Raw genomic sequence first — 22,639 nt, 5'->3', positions numbered from 1 at the left:
CTTCTAATAATTGTGCAGTTAATTATCATATTGTCTTTTCAGAAAGTTTTGGAATATTTTTCCTCTCCCCAAATTTGTCACTACCGAAACACAATAAATAATTTAATAAGAAGGCTTATATTGGCCTATTCATATTTTGTTTACATCTACCTTTTAATTTTTTTTTATTTTTTTTGCTATTTTAAAAAAAAGTTGCCACAGGTAAATCAATAACAATTACAATTTTAACAATATTTCAAGTGTAATTTATAAGATATGTTGTATTTTGAATCTAATCTTTCTTTGTAAAAGGAATTAAGTTAATCATACTGATTTCAAAGTTAAGCATTCATTAGTTTGAATATACATTGAACCAAACACTATAATAACTTCTTAGTTGATAATTCAATATACTTATTTTTTAGACAAAACATCCATGTTTCGGTCGTAATGGCACATTTTTGGTAGCGACCACATCACATTACAGAATTTTAACTTGCATACTAAAACTAATTATTTGCATAACTGTACAAAAAAATGTGTTTATTTCCCCCAAATAAATGATTATGTGTTCCCTTTTGTCACTACCAAAACAATGATGAGTTTCGGTTATCACTGTTTCGGTAGTGACAATTTTAGATACTTTTGAGCCTAGTTCAAAGATGATAGCCAGCACATGGTTACCTAGCAGAGTTCTGAACAGTTGTACACACATAAAAACTAAATTTTATGGAATAACACCCAAAAAAGTTTGCTTAATTGCAGAAAAAAGGTAGTGACGTTCCTTAAAGTTACACACAGATTTTCAGACTTTTGAACACATTTCCCTCAAAATGATGGTACCCATCTACAATCTACATGGCTATGAGAGAGAGGCACACAAGAATATTTAATAAATGTTTTTTTTTTTTTTTTTTTTTTTTACTTCACTTTTTAAAATAAATTGAAAAGATATTTTTAAAAACAACAATGGAAAAAATCATTTTCACAAGTTGAAATTTAGGGGTTATGGTTCGGGACAGCCACCTCCCAATTGAAAGTACCCAATAAATGATGATTATATATACCGTATATATATATATTAAGCTTACTGATATTTTAAATATTATTGTGGGATTCAATAGATAATAGAAGGATCTTTGTAAACATCTAATATTTGAATACTTAAATTCATTTTAAATGTGTTTTTTGTATGTGGGACAGCAGTTTGTACCAATTCTGTAGAATGGCCCATATATATATATATATATATATATATATATATATATAATTATTGTTATTATAATTTTTTTTATCTCTGCGCAAGCTTTAAAAACGCAAACCTGTGAAAACACTGATGGTGTGCACATGCGTATTACGTGTTTAGTCTATAGGTATGCACGTTTGAATATGTATGTGCGCAGGCATGTAGTCATTATTTTTCAAATTGACCTAAACAAATTACTTGTCTGGCCGAGTAGCCATGTGAACCGGAACTGTTTTGACAACGTTTTATCTGTACAGAGGTAAAGGGAAGGAGAAGGTGGGCCTTCACAGGGGAGAGACTAGTTGACACTTCAGGACTGCATTGTTGTCGTGTTCAGGCGCAGGTCCTTCATCAGATCTAATATTTCTTCTTATGATGTAACGAGTACATCTGGATTTATGGGGAGTGTTCCCGGTTCCGGCTGACCTAATCTATGCAGCCTAACATTGAATTATAGAAGTCTGTAATGTGTTATGTGTATCCTAGGTCAAAGAGATGTGTTTTTAGTCTAGATTTGAACTGACAGAGTGTGTCTGCTTCCTAGACAATGTTAGGAAGAATATTCCAGAGTTTATGGTGCTAAATAGGAAAAGGCTCTACCGCAAGCATTTTGATTTTGATATTCTAGGTATTATAAACTGGCCGGAATTTTGAGATCGCAATCGACGTGAAGGACTATAATGTGTTAAGAGCTCGCTCAAGTACTGGGGAGCTAAACCATTTAGTGCTTTGTAAGTAATCAGCAATATTTTAAAATTTATACAATGTTTAATAGGGGGAGCCAATGCAGTGTTGATAGAACCAGGCTAATATGGTCATACTTCCTGGTTGTAGTAAGAACTCTAGCTGCTATGTTTTGGACCAGCTGTAGTTTGTTTATTAAGTGTGCAGGGCAACCACCCATAAGAACATTACGATAATCTAGCCTTGACACACACAGTTGTTAATAAGAATTATGTATTAAACACAGGATAAATCAACATTTTCAGTGCTTGACATCAATTCCATTCCCTCTCTGTAACTCCCCCCGTGTTCTCTTTCACTCACTCTGGCTCTTTGTTCCCTTCTTTCTTTCAGTCGGTTGGTCTGCAGTCTGAGATTGTGTTTCGTTTCCTCAGTCTGTAATTTTAGCAGAGTGAGTTTGCTAAAACTGGCTCTCTTACATTTTTTAAATACACACGAACTTGAGAACACAATGTGCGGTCACATACAAAGGCAGATTACACAGACAGAAGGGAACTGGTTAGTTCATTAGACAAACCACTACTAAACACAATTACAAATAATAACTGCGTGTCTCTTTAGTACTGTATATTACAGTAAGTAAAGTTCACACTTGCATGTTTTTTAATAAATGTCTGATAGATTGAGTGGTCTGTGTGCACACATATGGGTGTAAGCAAGTAGTAGCATATTGCCTTTACAAAATGACAGCAACAGCAATATGATACAATATATAATAATAATAATAATTCATTACATTTATTTAGCGCTTTTCTCTGCACTCAAAGCGCTTTACAAATGGAAGGGGGAATCTCCTCAACCACCACCAATGTGCAGCATCATACTGGATGATGCGACGGCAGCCATATTGCACCAGAACGCCCACCACACACCAGCTTATTGGTGGAGAGGAGACAGAGTGATGAAGCCAATCAGTATATATGGCGATGATTAGGAGACCATGATGGACAGAGGCCACTGGGCAAATTTGGCCAGGATGCCAGGGTTACACCTAACTCTTTCGAAAGACATCCTGGGATTTTTTGTGACCACAGAGAGTCAGGACCTCGGTTTAATGTCTCATCCGAAGGACGGTGCTCTTTGACAGTATAGTGTCCCCATCACTTTACTGGGGTGTTAGGACCCACACAGACCACATGGTGAGCACCCCCTACTGGCCTCACTAACACCTCTTCCAGCATCAACCTGGTTTTCCAATGATGTCTCCCATCCAGGTACTAACCAGCCTTAAGCCTGCTTAGCTTCAGTGGGCAACCAGTCTTGGGCTACAGGGTGACATGGCTGCTGGCCATATCAGTATTCTTCAAAATAAATTGTTACATTTATTGTTAATATTATAACAATTTTCTGCCACATAATATGGTTAAGTACTCTGTTCACTATAGGCTCTATGTGGTTGCCAAGAAACCTAAAAATTTGGTACATTTGAATTGAATTATTTCAGCCCCAAATACAATGTCAGAACAGAACCATATGTTTTATATGCATTGAGTGTTGGAAAACTGCTTTTTTTTTCTTTTCTTTTTTAATAAAGTTTTAGTATAGCTTTCATGTAGCTCAAACATAATGTCACTATGCAAAGGTCATGGGTTTGATTCCCAGAAAATGCATGAAGTGATAAAAATGAATACCTTGAATACACTTTAAGTAACTTTGGATGAAAGCATCTGCCAAATGCATAAATGCATTATGCAATGTAAATGTCAGGTCAAACCCAATACCATGAAAAGCTTTCAGAAGTGACACATTATAAGGCAAACCCACGCAACGAGACCATGCTTAGATCCATTTATACAGACCAAACCAGACCATTAATTTGCCTCCTGAGGAGGGATTGCATCATAATGCATATACTGTATGAGTTCAGACCTTCTGACCAATCAGAAGAAACCAATATATTGTACTGATAGTCTCTAACAAGTTTTCAATTTTCAATAAAGTGGAATGACCTCTCACAAGTGCTGATGGACTAAAGCATAACATAACCATATTCTATAGGTAATTACTGATTCAGAACAGGTGCCCAGTTTATTTGTGTTAACTTAATTCCAAAGCATTACAGAATGAACAGCTAATTAATGCACTGCTAAACTGAATGATTAAGTAGTTTATACTTAATTGGCAATGGAAAGAGAAATTTCACAGAATGTTGTGGGGGGAGCAAGTATGTTCTAGTTATATCAGCTGTCTAAACCAAACATGTCAGTGAAACATCTGTATCTAATGGAGGAAAATAGGAGAGAGAGGAAAGAGAGTTGAAATACACCATGTTGAGAGACAGAGATCTGTTAAAGGATTTATATTATGAGTTGAATGAGTAATATGCATTGCCTATACCTCTGCAGAAACCTTGAGCGCAACCTGCATTGCAGCTGACAGAGAAAAATCACACTCACACACTCTAACATACACAAAGACTGACTGATTTACAGGCACTGAGACATAATTGCACGGCGTGCACATACATTAATGCTCGTACACATTCATTTAAGCTGGTATGAGCAGTGAAGTATCACAGGCAGCGCTCTAATTGGTCCCTTTGGAGTAGATACACGCCCAAGCTGGAAAAAATATAAAAATAATCCCAAAAACATGAGCTGAGTGCAAGGCAGATAACACCAGGGAGACCCTTCCTGTTCTCTTCAACATACACATGCATGTACGCTTAGTTCTGTGAACATTCACTGTTATGTGAATGTGTTTAATAGTCTTTAATGTTTTTCAGTCTGAGCAGTTCCTACGCAGGGGTCAGCGTCAGCAGTTATATGAAGTCTTCTGATTTTTGCTGTTGTGACAGTATGTGCGTGTTTGTATTTGTAACATTACCAATACCATTTCAAAGCGCAGGCGTCAGAATTGCTTACGCTTTCATGTGTTTTATCTTCTTTTTTCAACGGCATGATAAATTAACCTCTTTGAACTTTATCGTTATATGTGTGTCCTTTGCGGTGATTTAAATCAAAATCAAATGTGCGAAGTAATACCATTCGCCGTCTGTTTTATTTTTAATCATCAGCAGTATTCATCAAAAACGCAGCAGATATAATTTTTTATATTAACCTTTGTATGCTAAAATATCAATCCAACTAAACATACATTGCTCAAAGGTTGAGTTTTCATTTCCTCACAAGTTGTCACTTATATTTCATTTAAGTATCAACTTTGTCTCAGATTTTCCATCAAAATTCCCAATTGTAAGTGTATAGAGCCATACGATTTGAAGAAAAATAAAATTTAAAAGGCATAACTCAAATAATTTTGTTTTGGAAAAAAATATATATTTTTATACTTATTAAATATTTTATATATTTTAATCTGAGCACAGTGTCTTCTCTCTAAAGCACTACAAAAAAAATCAGCCTTTTTCATCTCGATGTTGCTTGTTTTAAGCATAAACTTCACTAAATTTAGCTAGATCTATGCTTAAAATATATATAAACATATATATGTAAACAGGATAAGAAAAAATAAACTTTATTCACATATTCTCTAAAAATCTAAATTTTGCTTCTCAAGTCAAATTATCTTGTTTTAAAGGGATAGTTCACCCAAAAATGAAGATTCTGTCATCATTTACCCAACATTATGTTGTTTCAAACCTGTATGAGTTTCTTTCTTCTGTTGAACACAAAAGAAGATATTTTGAAGAATAACCAGTTGACAGTAGCCATTGACTTCATTAGTATTCAACATTCTTCAAAATTTCTTCTTTTGTGTTCAACAGAAGAAAGAAACTCATATAGGTTTGAAACAACATAATGTTGAGTAAATGATGACGACAAAATCTTCATTTGTCACAACTGTCCCTTTAAGGAGTAATATATTTACTTTATTGACTGGACAGCAAGAGACAATACTGATTAAGTTACCATTTAATGTTATTGCTGTCTAGAAGAAATAATTAAGATGTTAAAGAGATCTCAGTCATGTTTTTTCTTTCTTATAGGCACATATAAGGAGGAACAGACTATTTGATAAGGATATGTTTGTGTATTTCTTTAACAGACAGGATGACACTTTGACTAGTGTAAATAGCTGTGAGTGAAGACAGTCGTGCTCCTTCTCATGTCTCGTATGTTTGGCTTTGTGTAGATGTATGTTCTGTTATCCTTTTAAATGACAAAGGTCAGGGACCAATCATTCTCTGTCAACTTGGTGCACTCTGACCCTTCTCTGTTACTCCTCGTCACATGGAGACACATTCAAACATGCGCTGACATTGCCATTCTCTCTCAGGAGCAGTCTGAATGCAGACACCCTTCAGCAGTTCAGTGCAAACACAGCTGTGTTATGAAACAAGGCTAACGCGCAGACGACCCTCACAGATCTGCTCCCAATAGCATGCACATGGCTTGGTGATATGACTTCCTGTGCAGTGATGTCCAAATAATCCAAGTGCCCAAATAAGCTTAGAATTTTCCAGGAAATGAAATATAAGCTGGTAGTTGCCTGGTACTTGTCTGGCCTTTATTTTGCTAATTTAATCCGGTTTCTAGCACAATTCATTACAAGCCTGTTTGAATATATATACTAAATACAGATACATTACTTGAAGTGTTGGATGTTAAAGTCGTTTGTTTGACTGTTTCGAGTGTTTGTTTGAGCCAGCCTAATTAATGGTGGGAGTCTTTTTTTAAATAATAAAATAAAATAAATATAAAGCTTATATAAAAATAAACAGCCAATATGATAAAATATATTCAGTGGTGCAAATTCTCATCTAATCTCATCTATGCAAAACGTGCTTCATTTCGAAATTTCGGACATTGTTGAAAGTAATGATAACTTGCAGTTCAGTAAGCTCTCGCAGTACTTTTGATGTCATACACTGATTCATTAAAAGAATCAGTTTATAAGAATCATTTGTTCATAACTATTTTGGTTGCACAGTATGTTTTTGATTCACTTACCGGTAATTGAACTGGCTCATGTTGGACTAACTTCCACAACACTATTTTATTTAATGCAGCCTTTAAACAGTGTAGTGTGACGTTTGTGCATGCTTTTGTACATGTGTGTCTAGAGTATGTGATGCTCAGCTGTCATGACAGTCCTCTTCATCACAGGTGGGTTGATGTGATATGAGCTTGATACGGTTTTGATTCAGCTAAAGACTGGTATTTCTCCCTGCTTGTGGTTTGACTTGGAAAGACTCCAGTCCAGAGTAGGAGTTCATATTTAGATCAAGTAATCAGATCTATTTTGATGTTTTCTTTGGCAGTTAACATATTCATATCACTGATCTTCTGTGTATGCATGCTCTTTTTGCTTGTTTGAGATTGGTAGTGTCTGGATGTGTTATAGACACATTAAAGGTGTGTGTGTGTGTGTGTGTGTGTGTGTGTGTGTGTGTGTGTGTGTGTGTGTGTGTGTGTGTGTGTGTATATATATGAACATAGTTTTTTATTGTTGAAGAAAACAACTTTTGATCTTTGATAGTTTAAATATCACCGCACTCTATATTTATATCTTTTTTCTATATATTTATACTTATATCTCTTTTTCAGAGCACTTACATGTTAATTATGTATTGGTATATAAAGACAGTTTAAACAAATTTGAAAAAAAGTTTTTTATAAAAATCCTACCTACCCTACCTTTAAGTGTCTTTTCAGCCATTAACTGCTCTTTCCTGTCTGTTTTATATTGATTGCTGTGTGATAGATTACATTGACCGGTGTGGTAAAATGGGTACTTTGGATTTCTAGCCTAGGTGGGTTTAGATGGCATTTTATGTAAGTTTCCGTATATTTCTTCCAGGCCATAGCTTTCCTTTTCTACTTTGATGCATGTCTGCCCTAATGTATATAGTTGTAAATTTGTCAACATTTTATTGCCTATTGTCATTGATTTGCAACTGACTTCCACCTTAGGGATCACTACTGTCTATGTCTATATCTTTCCTGGAAAAGATAACATGTGTAATTGCTCTATGCAAGAGTTGTCACAATCTCGAAAATTCAGTAAAGTTGATTCCAGTGAAATGTTCTGATATTCATTATCAACATATCAATACCACAGTGATATTCAGTACTCAACTAATGTGACATTAATGTGATAGGGATGAATGACTTGCTTGTTTAATTTAATTAGTGGAATTTAAATAAATATGAATAAATTCAATTACAACAATGACAGTTTCCCAGTTTAAACATTGCATCCTGTTCAATTCAATTAATTATTAAATTATTCAACCAGTAAAAAAGGACAAATAAAAGGTGCAGTGATTAGTTTTATTTTTTTAGTCAATTGTTGATTAGCCTATGTATTGGTATATAGGGAGAGATTTATTTTGACTAATCATTTATTTACATTTTTTTCATTATGAAGTTATTGTAAAATAATTCTTGCTCTTTTCACCTTTGTCCCCAGCATTGTAAATCATTAGCATGTTCTGTAGGCTTTGATAATGGAAAAAAACATTATATGGATGTTTCCTTTTTAGATTGTCTATGTCAGCTATAATCAGCAGTTTTCTTTGTGCTCTTTCTGCAGGATGTTTCAAAGCAGAGGCAGGCAAGGAAGAAGACTGTCTCGTTCAGCTCTATGCCAAGTGACCGCAAGATGAACAGCACAGCTGCGTGCATGGCCTTCATGATGGAAGGCTGTGAGATGAAGAAAGTTCGCTCCAATTCTCGCATGTACAATCGTTACTTCCTATTGGACCCTGACATGCGCTGGCTCCGCTGGGAGCCATCGAAGAAAGACTCGGAGAAAGCCAAGCTTGAGATCAAGAGCATCAAAGAAGTTCGATTGGGAAAGAAAACACCCGTCCTACGCAGCAACGGCCTTTCAGATCAGTTCCCAGATGAGTGTGCATTCTCAATTATATATGGAGACAACTACGAGTCCCTGGATCTGGTCGCAAGCACGGCAGAAGTGGTTAGCACCTGGGTGATGGGACTACGTTACCTGGTCTCATATGGGCGGCACATGGTGGGCGTAGTCGAACCCAATCAACCTAGTGTAAGAACATCTTGGATTGGGTCAGTGTTCGAGCTAGCTGATCCAGAAAGGCAAGGACACATTGACTTATTCCGGGCCACCCAAATCATCAAGGGTCTCAATCCTGGCATGAGGGAGTCTCGCATTGAACTGAAATTCAAAGAGCTACAAAAAGCCAAGGACTGCTATGGTGAAGGCATTGATTTAGACACATTTGTAGAAGCCTACTGTGAACTGTGTACACGCCCTGAGATCTTTTTCTTGCTGGTGCAGTTCTCCAGCAACAAAGAGTACCTGGACTCCAAAGACTTGATGCTCTTTGTGGAGGTGGAGCAGGGAGTGGAGGGAGTCACAGAGGAAATGTGTCGAGAGATTGTGCACAAGTACGAACCCTCCGCTGAGGGACGTAACAATGGCTACTTGTCCATAGATGGCTTCACACACTACCTCCTGTCATCCGAGTGCCACATTTTTGACCCGCAGCACAAGCATGTTTGTCAGGATATGACGCAGCCCCTTTCACACTACTACATCAACTCTTCCCACAACGCCTCACTTTTGGAAGATCACTATTGGGGCTCATCGGACCTCAGCAGCTACGTTAGGGCGCTACGCATGGGTTGTCGAAGCATAGAGGTTGTAGTCTGGGATGGCCCTGACTGTGAGCCCGTAGTCTATGTTGGTAGCTCTGTTGCATCCCAGCTGGCCTTCTGTAAAGTTCTAGATGTCATTAACCAATATGCTTTCGAGAGTTCAGAGTATCCACTAATCCTCTGTCTTGTCACACACTGCAGTGTTCCCCAACAGAGGGCCCTGGCTCAACACTTAAAGAAGATTCTTGGAGACAAACTGCACATTGAACCTCCTAATATGGAGGACCATTACTTGCCCTCCCCTGAGAAACTCAAGGGAAAGATACTCATCAAAGGGAAGCGCCTGCCTACAGACTCTCAAGACTCTGAAGGGGAAGTCACGGATGAAGAAGAAGGCTTTGAGATGTCCAGGAGAATGATGGGTGGTGACGATAAGGATCAGCTCAACGGAATTGGCTGCAAACGACTACGACTCTGCAAAGAACTTTCTGACCTAGTCACCCTCTGCAAGTCTGTACAGTTCCGTGACTTTGAGATGTCGAAGCGGGAACAGAGGTATTGGGAGATTTGCTCCTTTAATGAGGTTGACGCCAACCACTTTGCCAATGAGTTTCCTGAGGACTTTGTCTCTTACAATAAGCGTTTTCTGTCACGGGTGTACCCAACACCCATGCGCATTGATGCTAGCAACATGAATCCACAGGACTTCTGGAAGTGTGGTTGCCAAATTGTGGCAATGAATTACCAGACTCCAGGTTTGATGATGGATTTGAACCTTGGCTGGTTTAGGCAAAATGGCAACTGTGGTTATGTCCTGCGTCCAGCAATAATGCGCGAGGAGGTGTCATATTTTAGTGCAAACGCTCGTGACTCGCTTCCTGGAGTCTCAGCCCAGCTCCTTCACATCAAGGTAATCAGCGGCCAAAACCTACCAAAGCCTCGAGGCTCTGCTGCTAAAGGTGATGTGGTAGAGCCATACATCTATGTGGAGATCCATGGAATTCCTGCAGACTGCACAGAACAACGCACAAAAACTGTCTCGCAAAATGGTGACAATCCGATTTTTGATGAAAGCTTCGAGTTCCAGATCAACCTTCCCGAATTGGCTGCTTTGCGTTTTGTTGTCCTTGATGATGACTACATTGGTGATGAATTTATTGGCCAGTACACCATTCCTTTTGAGTGCCTGCTTCCTGGCTACCGGCACGTACCACTGCAGTCACTTACAGGGGAGTTTTTGCCTAACACCACGTTGTTTGTTCACGTTGCCATTACAAACCGGCGAGGTGGGGGTAAGGCCCATAAGAGGGGTCTCTCTGTGAGAAAGGGCCGCAAAGCAAGAGAATACACCTCTACTAAGACCACAGGGATCAAAGTAGTAGATGAGCTCTTCAGGGCATCGACCCAGCCACTACGGGAAGCAACAGATCTACGGGAAAACGTACAGGTAGGGTCTTTTCAGGCTCAATGTTTTTAAGATTTGGTTGTTGAGTCCGTTTGCTCTAAATCTTGAGTCTTTTGAGAAATTAATGTTCTGACAGCAAGCACTGATATTGATATACAAGTATTAATGATTTTTGTATCAGGACTCAGAAGTAATCAATAATAGTAGTGACTGTGGAGATTGTAGATTCACTCAATCCAAATGATAAATGTTGTGTCAAAGCACTAAATATATTTGGTATGAAAAGTAAAAAAATTGCTTGCAATGCCATTTGAATGTGTTACAATGAAAAAATAAATAATTTCTCCCCTGTGGAATGGCATCAGCTGCCACTTTTAGTCTTGAAATCTGCCTTATTCAAGGAAGGTAAAGGAATGTAACAAGGATTATGACACCATGGTATTGAAAACATGCTCTTAAAAATACATGTGAAGTCAGGGACATTTAGAAAGTAAGAGAGTTAATGATGCAAGAAAAATCCAGAGCGGAAGCATTTGTTGTTGAGCTCATTAGTAATGCCCTTAAAACTGGATACCTGGTTTTCGTTTCTAAAGATGTTTTCACATCTTTCACAAAATGTGTTTTTACAGATGAGAGAACTCAGTGAGACTACAGATGTTTCTCAAATGCTAGAATGTTAATCATGCGTTGTCACTGAATACTATCGGAAGAGTAAAATTGCAGGGTTATAAAGGCAATACATCATTCTAGTACATGTCATGAAAGATTGGGTGCAAGATGCAAATAATATTGATTTCAAATGACTCTTGCTCAGCAGAATTAACATGCTGTCCTCTAGCGCATGGTCCTAATTTAAGAAGACTAAAACCTCAAAGGACATCCCATTAGATGATTAGAGACAGAAAACATATGGCCAGGTTTAGCTGTCCTTCTGCTGTGGATCTCTCCCCTTGTCTTTAAATTTTTGCACGTATGTGTGTAATTGTGTTATTTAATTTGCCTTAATGCCTTTTGTGCTGTTCCTATATCACAGATCTGTGTTTTTGCATATTCTTATTTTCTTGCATTGTCCATTTCTCTGGTGTTCACAAGATGACTTAGGTTTTATAGTAAAATATGTTTCTAGTCATATACTTTGTGTAATTAAAGCTTACATTTACATTTATTCATTTGGCAGAAACTTTTATCCACAGTGAAGTTAATGTGTCCATAATATCAGTTCTTGCATTCCCTGCAAACTGACCTCATGACTTTGGCATTGCTAGCGCCATGATCTACTGTATGAGTTGCAGCCGATATTGCATTGTGTATTTTTACATTTAGATTACCTTTGCCATAATCTTATGCTCATTTAAAGTGAATCTTTTAAAAAACTAATCATTTAACAATGTAACACTGATAAGTATAATCTTTATAAGATTTAAAAATTCATATACTTTTTTTGTATTTTACATTATAATGCTGTGATGCCTAGTTCACTTGAAGCATTTAAAGCAATAGATTTTTTTCAAATAATTGTAACTTTTTGGTATTTGCGAAAGATTGACCCTAAGGGCAGCATATAAAAAGAAAACAAGTTCGGGCCCAGAATGGACCCCTGTGGAACCCCACTAAACAGCAAAAAAGTATATTTGAATTTATAACTTACCATTATCTAGGCTAACTCTGCTATAACAATTGTATTTTTAAAAAAAATAAAATGTGTGTGTGTGAGTGTATATATATATATATATACCTTAAATAGATAAATAGATCTTTTACATGTATTTAATTTAGCTAATTAAATGATTTCCATTTGTTTGTTTAATTCAAAATTAAAGAAAGCCAGAATTTATCCTCATAAAAGTCAACGTGCAATTCAAACATTGCATCCGTTTCCTATTAGCCAGTTTCTCCACTGATTACTGATTGGAGAAACTGTTGCATGTCCACTAATAAGTAGAGAAGAAGGGGGAGGGTGCAGGAAAACACTCCTTTCATGCTCAAGTGTGCAAACAGTTAAAGGAAACACACTGAACAACGCCAGTCACTCACTGCAGAATGTGTGTAGGGTTTTAATGCTGCTATTAAGAATTCATGTGTTGTGTAACACTTTATTTAGTCCTGCTGTATCTTGGAATAAAATCAGGGAAGATGAGTGCAGAGCATCAGTATCAAGCGCCAAGTGATCCTGTTCTTGGCAGGATGTTATTCTGCTCAATCACTTATAAAGTTTCAACATCAAGCTGTCTGCTGCTGCTTCCTCTTTCTCCATGTTTCTCTCATACAGTTAAACAGCATGGTCTTCATGGTCTCCATGGTGTCATAGCAATCCCACAGGAAGAGTTGTTTGTGTAGAATGATCTGTCACTTCTGTGAACCGCTCTCTCACACTAATGAAACAGCAACTTCAGCACACACAGACTCACATAGACCAATGTGGATATGCAGAAAATTAGATTATGCTTCTCTGGCATGGATACTTTTACGTTTTCATTTTTGAAAGCACATCTTGAACTATTTTAGTCTTACAAAGCCATTTGTAATTATGGCTCGGTCAATCATGACAAAGTAATCTTTCAGTGCAGACAAAAAATCCCTAGTCAGACTTATATTGCAACCATATTGAAGCCTGATCTAAATCTAAATCTGCTGTGCTTTAAATATGGACATATTGGCGTGCACATCGCTCAGTGTTTACTATGCACATGAGTCAGCACTTTTTACTAGCATAACATCCTGTCTAAAGTTAACGTGCCTATTCTAGACTGAGCTTTATAATTGTGTCTAAAGCACAGAGCCAGTGAGTGCATGAATTAGTCTTGTGCTGCCGTATTTAATGGGTAAATATGAGTATTTCATGGCCTTGGAGCGACAGCTTTATGCCTCAACGACAACAATAAATCACAGCTGTCTCAGCATGAGAACTTTAAGAGCATCTGTAGAGTTTCATGATAATGTACTTCTGCTTTAACTGGGAAAATGTTATTGCTTAAATGTTGCTATATAGCTCTAAACAGAAGTTGTTGTTTGTTTCATTGTAGCGTCAACTTAGAATTTTCTAAATTCTAAACCCATGTGATTTTCTTTCTTTCGTGAAATATCAGCTGATTCATTGAAAGGATCTGACTCGAAAGAACCACCTGTTCATGAATCAGACATTGCTAATTCTCTCTCGAACATATCAAGGAGAGCTAAGAGCAGATGTTTGTTTATGTTATATGTTTATGTTGCTCCAGTCCCCCTTTTTTTTAAATATTATTTTACCTGTCAAAAAAAGTTATTAATTTCGTGATTTCTCACCAATGTTTAAAAAGCGGAATTAAACAGAATTATGAATAAACTTACTTATTTATTCAGCTGTTTATTTGGTTTTTCTCTTAATTTAAAAATAAGAAATATTATATTTAAATTGGACTTTAAATTATTTAATTTTATTTTTTCATGTTTTTCCCCAGCGCCCCCTTGTGGCCTTAGATCCCAGTTTAAAACCCCCGTTCAAGATTTCTACTTTTGTGTTCCATAAAAGAAAGTCACCTGAGTTTGGGACAACATGGGAAAAGTAGATTATGAAATTACTTACATTCACCTACAGTAGATGTCAAATTTGCTCAATTTACATTCACAATAGATATTTTAATGATTTTTGTCCTTTATTGGCTCACCTGCTAATTCAAATTCCAATAATCCAAATTTGTTATTCATGATTTTGCATGTTCTCAATGACTTACATCAGGCTCAATTTGTACCCAGATCTAAAGTCACAATAGTCTGTTTTTATACTATATTTTTGATCCATTTTCACATTATAGCTCAGCTTGCATGACCCCCACTCTTCCTGACCCATGCAAACACAAACACGCTTGTTTTCACAAACACAGGACGAAGTGTCTGGAACACATTATCCGAGCGTGTGCCGGAAGCGGCTCTTTCCCGCGCTCTCCTGGCCTGAGCCACGTTGTTTGTGTGTGAATTAAATTATGGAATTTGGATCATGCAGCATGAGTTCATTAAACTGAAAATAACAAAAATGAATGACTAATGGGGGGGGGGGGGGGGGGGATAGAGCATTAGGCAGATAGAGCAGCTCTTCTTGTGTATATGTGTGGGTGGGTGGGTGAGACCGCTGATAGCTCTCTTTATAAGAACAAATTGTCCAAATCTGTTCCTAGACACCTATGTTTAAACACTTGACTTATTTCCCTTACATGCAAGCATCAGTCTTAGTTATAAATATTTGTCATTTTGCGGCACAAGGTAGTAGGTAGGTGGGGTGTGTGTGAGCGTATTTAGGTATTCCTTTGGGGTCCTTGAGCGTATTTTGGTATTCCTGTGGGGTTCTTTGTTCTGAAACTTTCCCAAGAGAATAGCAAATCCTGTTGAAAGCGTATTGCGGGGGTCGGCTCCAAAGGGAAGACAGATTAATAAATGTGCTAAATATAAATTCACGTGTGTGAAAGACTATGTGACTACATGTGTCTGGATTAGAAATGGTTGTCGGCCTGACAATTGCTGTCATGAGACCAAAAGAGTATAAAAGGGTGAGCTCTCCCCCAAAATGAAACGTCTGTCATCATTTACTCACCATCGTGTTGTTTCAAACCTGACTTGGACTTTTCTGTGGAACAAAAACAAAGATATTTTGAAGAACCGTTTTTGTCCATACATTGGGGTCCAATGTTGTTTTAACCTCAACAGATTTCAAAATATCTTCTTTTGTATCGAATTGCGACTTTTCTGATAAGAATTGCAATTGCCATTTAAAATGCATTTTTTAAAGCTCCAAGTTTTCATTGCTCGTTTGAGGGCTGAATAATTTGGTAAAAATTGTGTGATTATTCAGCAATATAACTATAAAATAGTATTATTAGTAGTACTAGTGATAGCAGTAGTTGTTGAACTACAATATTGCTATTAAGAATTTCACTGTAAAATAAAAAGTCTTAAGGAAAATAATATAACAATAATGACAATAACTGTAAAATTACAATACTAATATTTATGGTTATATACAGTGCTATGCATAAGTTTAGACACCCATGCTAAAGTTGACTAAAAAGAGGAATAAAAAATCATCTTTTGGAAATTAAACTTAATGCCTTAATTAAAAAAATTAGGAAAAATCCAACCTTTAAGGACACCAATTTTCTTTGTGAATGAATAATGTATCGTAAATAAATAAATGTTCTTCCTTAAAATACAGGGTGCATAAGTTTGGACACCCCTATGTTAAATTCCCATAGAGGCAGGCAGATTTTTATTTTTAAGTATTTTTTTATTTTTTTATTTTTTAGGATACTATGCATCCTGATAAAGTTCCCTTGGCCTTTGGAATTAAAATAGCCCCACATCATCACATAGCCTTCACCATACCTAGAGATTGGCATAGGGTACTTTCCATAAGATCATCTCTCAATGCAAATCAAACCAGCTATTAGGCTAACTGAAATAAAACCATGCCAATCTCTAGGTATGGTGAAGGCTATGTGATGATGTGGGGCTATTTTAATTCCAAAGGCCAAGGGAACTTTATCAGGATGCATAGTATCCTGGATCCATGGAGTAACTGGCCTTTAAAAATAAAAATCTGCCTGCCTCTATGGGAATTTAACATAGGGGTGTCCAAACTTATGCACCCTGTATTCTAAGGAAGAACATTTATTTATTTACGATACATTATTCATTCACAAAGAAAATTGGTGTCCTTAAAGGTTGGATTTTTCCTAATTTTTTTAATTAAGGCATTAAGTTCAATTTCCAAAAGATGATTTTTTATTCCTCTTTTTAGTCAACTTTAGCATGGGTGTCTAAACTTATGCATAGCACTGTAGCTAATATAATAGTTTCTTCATTTTTAAAATGTTAAACCATCTAGCTTTTATTTTGTTGGAAAACCATTGGGAGATCTTAAAGCTTCTCTTTTTTTGATGGCAGCTGGTTCAAGTGCTTCTCATTTTAATTTTGGGAATATGGTTGCTGTATGTTGCTTTCCCAAATGCAACCCAATAGAGACCCAAACAGCTGATGCAGAGATAAATTAGTGTGGAGCAGAATTGACTGAAACCGCACTGAGACATTGAAAACACCAGATCATGAGTTGCTCGTGTGTAAAAGGACGCAGTGCCACACTTCACTCTGAGACACAAAGCGCATATATTTAAGTTAATATCAGCCTTTGAGATCAGACAATCGCACTAAGCCATATCGCGATTTTGGTTTTAATCCGATTAATTGTGAAGCCCTAAGGTCTCTGTGTGTGTCAGGAGGCCAGGAAAACAGCATTGTTATGATCGGTGTCAAAAGCTTACAAGCAGCTGTCCACCCTCTTACTCGTGAATCAGAACACTTGCTTACTTGATACTCTTGTTAAAGGGTAACTCTCGCCAAAATGCAACCTAGGGTCTTTTTGTTAATCTACCCGAGGCAAACTTTCGTTTAAAAGCATAATTAGAATGGAAACTCAACTTTTAAGATTGACCGTATTTTCGTTTTCGGTCGAATTGACTTTTGAATGGGAGTGCTTGGGGCACTTCTATGATAGCATCAAAAATCACTATTTTTAAAACACTAAGAAGGCTCGACACAACATGAAACTTTGCTCGAAGTATCACCAGGGGCTCTACACATGAACTCCAGCATTGAGAACATTTTTACTAAAAAGAAAGATTTTGAACAACTCACTGTCGCTGTGTCCGCCGGCATTTTGTCAGTCAAAAATAGTCTGAATGTGAATTTGACTGAATGAATTCTGACTCAGATTTTTTCAAATACAAGGCCAATATTGATTTCCACTAACAACAAAGCAACAAATTATCCATGAATTTATATGGAACTAAGCTTTAGGAGCTTTCCATCTTTACTCTCCTCCCTGTTACGTTGCATTCGGAGATCGACTATTTTTGACTGTCAAATGCCGGCGGACACAGCGACAGTGAGTTGTTCAAAATCGTTCTTTTTAGTAAACTCTGTGTACACAAAAAATGTTCTCAATGCTCGAGTTCATGTGTAGAGCCCCTGGTGATACTTCGAGCAAAGTTTCATGTTGTGTCGAGCCTTCTTAGTGTTTTAAAAATAGATGTTATATTTTGATGCTATCATAGCCGTGCCCCAAAAAGGCAATTTGACCGAAAACCAAAATACGGTCAAACTTAAAAGTGGCGTTTCCATTCTAATTATGCTCTTAAACGAAAGTTTGCCTCGGGTAGATTAACAAAAAGACCCTAGATTGCATTTTGGCGAGAGTTACCCTATAATACACACAGCATCACTTTAAACAACACAAAATTCAAGTGCTCTGAGATCTCAATGTCATGGGAACTTAAACCATGCTGCTCTTCTCTCAAAGGCCTTCTGTGTTTACAGAACTCTCATAGAAACATAATTTTTCTCTGATGGGTATGATATCATCCCTAATAATTTCCTGAACTAAGGCAACATTGTTGGCTACAGCAGTTCTTGGACTCTCAGATATTTATTTCTTCAGCATTAGTTACTAGAAGGCAAAGCTATGTCCTTTCTGCATCTCTCCGGGACTCGATGAGCTGACTGTGCTTTCATTACGATCTAGTGCGTGATTTTGATCTGGCCTCCAATTTGACAGTGCTGTTGTGCACATTCAACAATTACTTAGTAAAAACAGAAGGAAGTTTAATCCATTTTACCTCCATGGTCGGAGGTATATGTATTTTAACAGAATCACACTGTGTGCTGTTGCTGTGGATAATCGCACATTTATCTAGAATGTGAAACTGACCTGCACTTTTCATGTAGGTCATTAAAGCTAATGTCTTCTCTGCTGTCTTTTTCTCCAGAATGCCGTGGTGTCGTTTAAGGAGCTCTGCGGTCTGACTCCTGCAGCTAACATGAAACAGTGTATCCTGACTGTGTCCTCCTGGCTCTTGAACAGTGAGCGAGCGCTACGGGTAATGGTAAATCTCAGCGAGGCCTACCCCACCATGGAAGCCCATGGCCCCATTCCAGAGCTACTGCGTAAAGTGCTCACTGCTTATGACACGGTAGGGTGAAATTCAACAACGTGCTAGCACATGTGAACCAAAATATGTTAGGACGAAACATGAGGGTAATGCATGATAGTTCAGCTCAAATATTACATTCATTTGTTTAGTAGTTGTAGTGCAAAAATGAACAAAAAACAAGCATTATATTGTTTATATAAAAACAAACGTATATTGAATAACAATATGGCTGAATTAACGAATGCTGCTCCAGCAAATCTTGTAGTATATATCATTTTAATAAACCTGTTTCATCAATTGTCATAAATCCTGAATCTGTAGTTTCTATACTGTATATGTCAAGTCACCTTTATTTATATATAATAGCGCTTTATACAGATTGTTTCAAAGCGGCTTTACAGTGATAACAGGAAAATGATTCAATAATGCAAACAGAGGTCATTTCGGCTATTCAAGCAGCTCTAAAAGAAAATCCTGTCATTGTTCAGCTGAAGTCAGTTCAGTGTTGATTTAAAAACAGTTACATCTAAAACAGTTCTGCAGAAAACAAACAGTGATGATCATCCAGCTCAGTTCAGTTCTCATTCAACAGCATCAATGCAGGCAGATCAATAATATTGTTGAATATTAAGTGTCCCCAACTAAGCAAGCCCGAGGCAACAGTTGCAAGGAACACAAACTCCATCAGGTGACAGATCTGAGAAAAAAAAATGATTTAAAAGCCAGGCTCAGTCGGGGGGCCAGTTCTCTTCTGGCCAGCGAACCCACACTGTGTGATTATGGTTCAGGCTGCATCACAAGTCAGAAATTACATTGTGGATTGGTAGCATTCAGATGTTTTATCCAGTGCCTTTTGCTTAAAGATCGGATTCATCATGCCAGTATGGAGAGGAAGCTGCCTGGTCATAGATCTGTGCAGAGGACTTATCTGGTTCTAATGGTCTTTGCTGGGATCTATTCCGATGGCTGTCATATCGACGAGGCCTTTACAGGGGATTTTTTAGTAGACACTGTCTCTGCTGACATGCAGGGCTGCGTTGTGGTTGTGTCTAGGAGGTTCAGGTCCACCATCTGATCTGGATATGGACCGGAAACGGCTAACTATGGTAGTCTCTGGATAAACAGAGAGACTAATATTAGCGTATATGCCATTCTTTTTACGATGTACATAGGGTATTATGGGAAGTATTCCCGACTGACATAATGCAGCCTAACAATCCTTTAACGGATGTAAATTATAGAAAGGTGATAATGTGTTATGTGTATGCCAGGTTAAAGAGTTTCTATTCTAGATTTAAACTGACAGAGTGTGTCTGCTTCCCATACAAGACTAGGAAGACTATTCCAGAGTTTTGGTGCTGAATAGGAAAAGGATCTATCGCCAGCGGTCGATTTTGATTTTCTAGGTATTATAAACTGGCTAGAATTTTGAGATCGCAATCGACGTGAAGGACTATAATGCGTTAAGAGCTCGCTCAAGTACTGGGGAGCTAAACCATTTAGTGCTTTCTAAGTAATTAGCAAGATTTTAAAATGTCTGCAATGTTTTATTGGGAGCAAATGGAGTGTTGACAGAACTGGGCTACTTTTGTCATACTTCCTGCTTTTAGTAAGAACTCTTGCTGCTGCGTTTTGGACCAGCTGGAGTTTGTTTATTAAAATACAATAATCTAGCCTTGAGGTCATGAACGCATGTATATTTATAGTATCTCAATATAATGTTATAAATAATGAATTTATTTTTGTAAATCTAAAAATACAGTTGCAAATATGAATGTATAATCAGTAATACTGAATATATAGCTATAAATATAAATATACGTATGGTTCCAAATCAGATTATACATGTAATGTCATAAATCCTGAATATATTTTCATAAATCCTGCATATATAGTTGCAAATCTTAATATACTGTCATATAACCTGAATATAGTTGTAAATATGTGTTAATAATCCTATACACTGAATATATACAGTAGTTGACATTCTGAATATTATATCATAACTCCAGAATACATAGTGAATATATAAACGTATATCCTGAATATTGTATCTAAATAAATCCAAATATGTATTTAGTTAAACATAAGTACCTGTGTATATTAACTGGAGCTACGTTTATGAATTCAGTCATAGCCTACAGCAGAATAACTGCAACATTCTGCTCTTTCTTGCTTGTTCCTTTATAATGGGAATTTAACAGATTCAATTCTGCAAAGATGTGAAAATGTGTTTGATTGTATTATGCATCCTTTCTGCTCTATCACACCCTGCTGTGTATTTTCTCTTTCATGACACAATTCCATTTTGATATGAGCAGACATTCTTATATATAATGTATGCAGGAATGTGGTGTGTGTGAGGTCCCCATGAGGAAACAAGCTTATAATTCATACAGAATTAGTTTTTTTTTTTTAAATATCAAAATGCAGAAAGTTTTGTGTGATGGGTAGGTTTAGGGGTAGGGTTTGTGTAAGGGAGAGAGAATATACAGTTTACGTCTATGACGAGTCCCCACAAAGATAGCGAACCAGATGTGTGTGTGTGTGTGTGTGTCAGTGCACGTCAGGCCAAGTACAGATTGGCTGTGTAGGATTTCCACTTTGAAATAGGCCTCCATCAGTGTCAAAATAACTATGATATACTGTGTATTAATGCATGCATGCACTTACTTGATTCTAAATTTAGCTATAAACAGTGTCATTACACTAGTAGCAATAACAGAGAAGACAATGAAAGGGCTTTACTGCAAGAAGCACATCTCATCCGGCCTGTGATATGCAGCTCAGTCTCTTCTGTCAATACAGCTTATTACTGAGTGTGTGTATGTGTTTGTGAGTTTGGGCTTCTCTGGGGAGGGCTTGCCTGATCTGGAAGTCTCACTTCCTGCTGAGACCTGACTTCCTGTTTCCTGTTTTTGGTTTCCTAAAGATGATCCAGACGAGTCGTACACTGATCGAATCAGCCGACGGCGTGTACTCTAAACTTACACAAGCACAGCGAGCAGGTATCGTTGCACAAACACACACATACAGTACACATATTAGCAGCAAGATTAACTGTGCGAGCACAACGCAGATTGATCATAAAAATACAGTACTTCACAATAACAATTAGGCATTTTTAATGACTGTAATGTTTTTGTCTGTTTACTCATGGAGCAACAGGAAGCATAAACCATTGCACACACATATTTTCTCCCACGGTTAATAATCAGTGTACCCCTTGATTATCTATTTTGTAGCTGAAGTGAATTATTTTCCAGAGCACAGTGGAAAGCTATGTTTTTCGTCTCTTTTTGCATTCTTTTTAATCATCTGACCTCGTGGACGTATAAAATAGCCCGGGGACTTTTTTTATTGCCCACTTTTTGCATAAAACACACATACCAACAAACACAATTGTCTATTATTTTGCAGTGATGCAAGGTGGCTTGTGCCCTAAAGCCTTCGACTGTGTACACATAGATAAAGCTAAGATTTGAGCAAGAGAAAGAGAGAGAAAATGTTAACAGGATATTTATTTGAAAAACTATTTAAAACTATATAAGTTAACTATAACTTTTTTAACATAAATTAATAAAGTGATTCACCTAGAGGGGTCATGCGAAGCAGTGATTTTACAGTGGAAAACACAATCACATTTTAAGACACCACAGAGAATAGGATATGATATCATGCTTTAGGGCTTCTGTTTTTAACAACAAATGAAAATAGTAGCAAAGTACAGTTCAAAAAAGAAAAGGCTGCATTTATTTGATCAAAAATACAG

The 22,639-nt window shown here is 37.1% G+C and overlaps 1 protein-coding gene across 1 annotated transcript in view; it reads left to right on the top strand.

Moving 5' to 3' along the window:
- LOC307165641 (inactive phospholipase C-like protein 2) overlaps nt 1-22,639 on the top strand; it is a 72,483-nt gene that overhangs the window by 37,344 nt on the left and 12,500 nt on the right. The window contains exons 2-4 of the mRNA XM_079883485.1: nt 8,465-10,954; nt 18,703-18,906; nt 21,800-21,875. Coding sequence (XP_079739611.1) covers nt 8,465-10,954; nt 18,703-18,906; nt 21,800-21,875 — 2,770 coding nt within the window. The remainder of the gene's footprint in view (nt 1-8,464; nt 10,955-18,702; nt 18,907-21,799; nt 21,876-22,639) is intronic.

Source organism: Squalius cephalus (genome assembly GCF_949319135.1).
Source record: "Squalius cephalus genome assembly, chromosome: 1".
Taxonomy (NCBI): domain Eukaryota; kingdom Metazoa; phylum Chordata; class Actinopteri; order Cypriniformes; family Leuciscidae; genus Squalius; species Squalius cephalus.
Note: the sequence above shows the minus strand (reverse complement) of the source record. Positions and strands in the feature narration are given on the sequence as shown.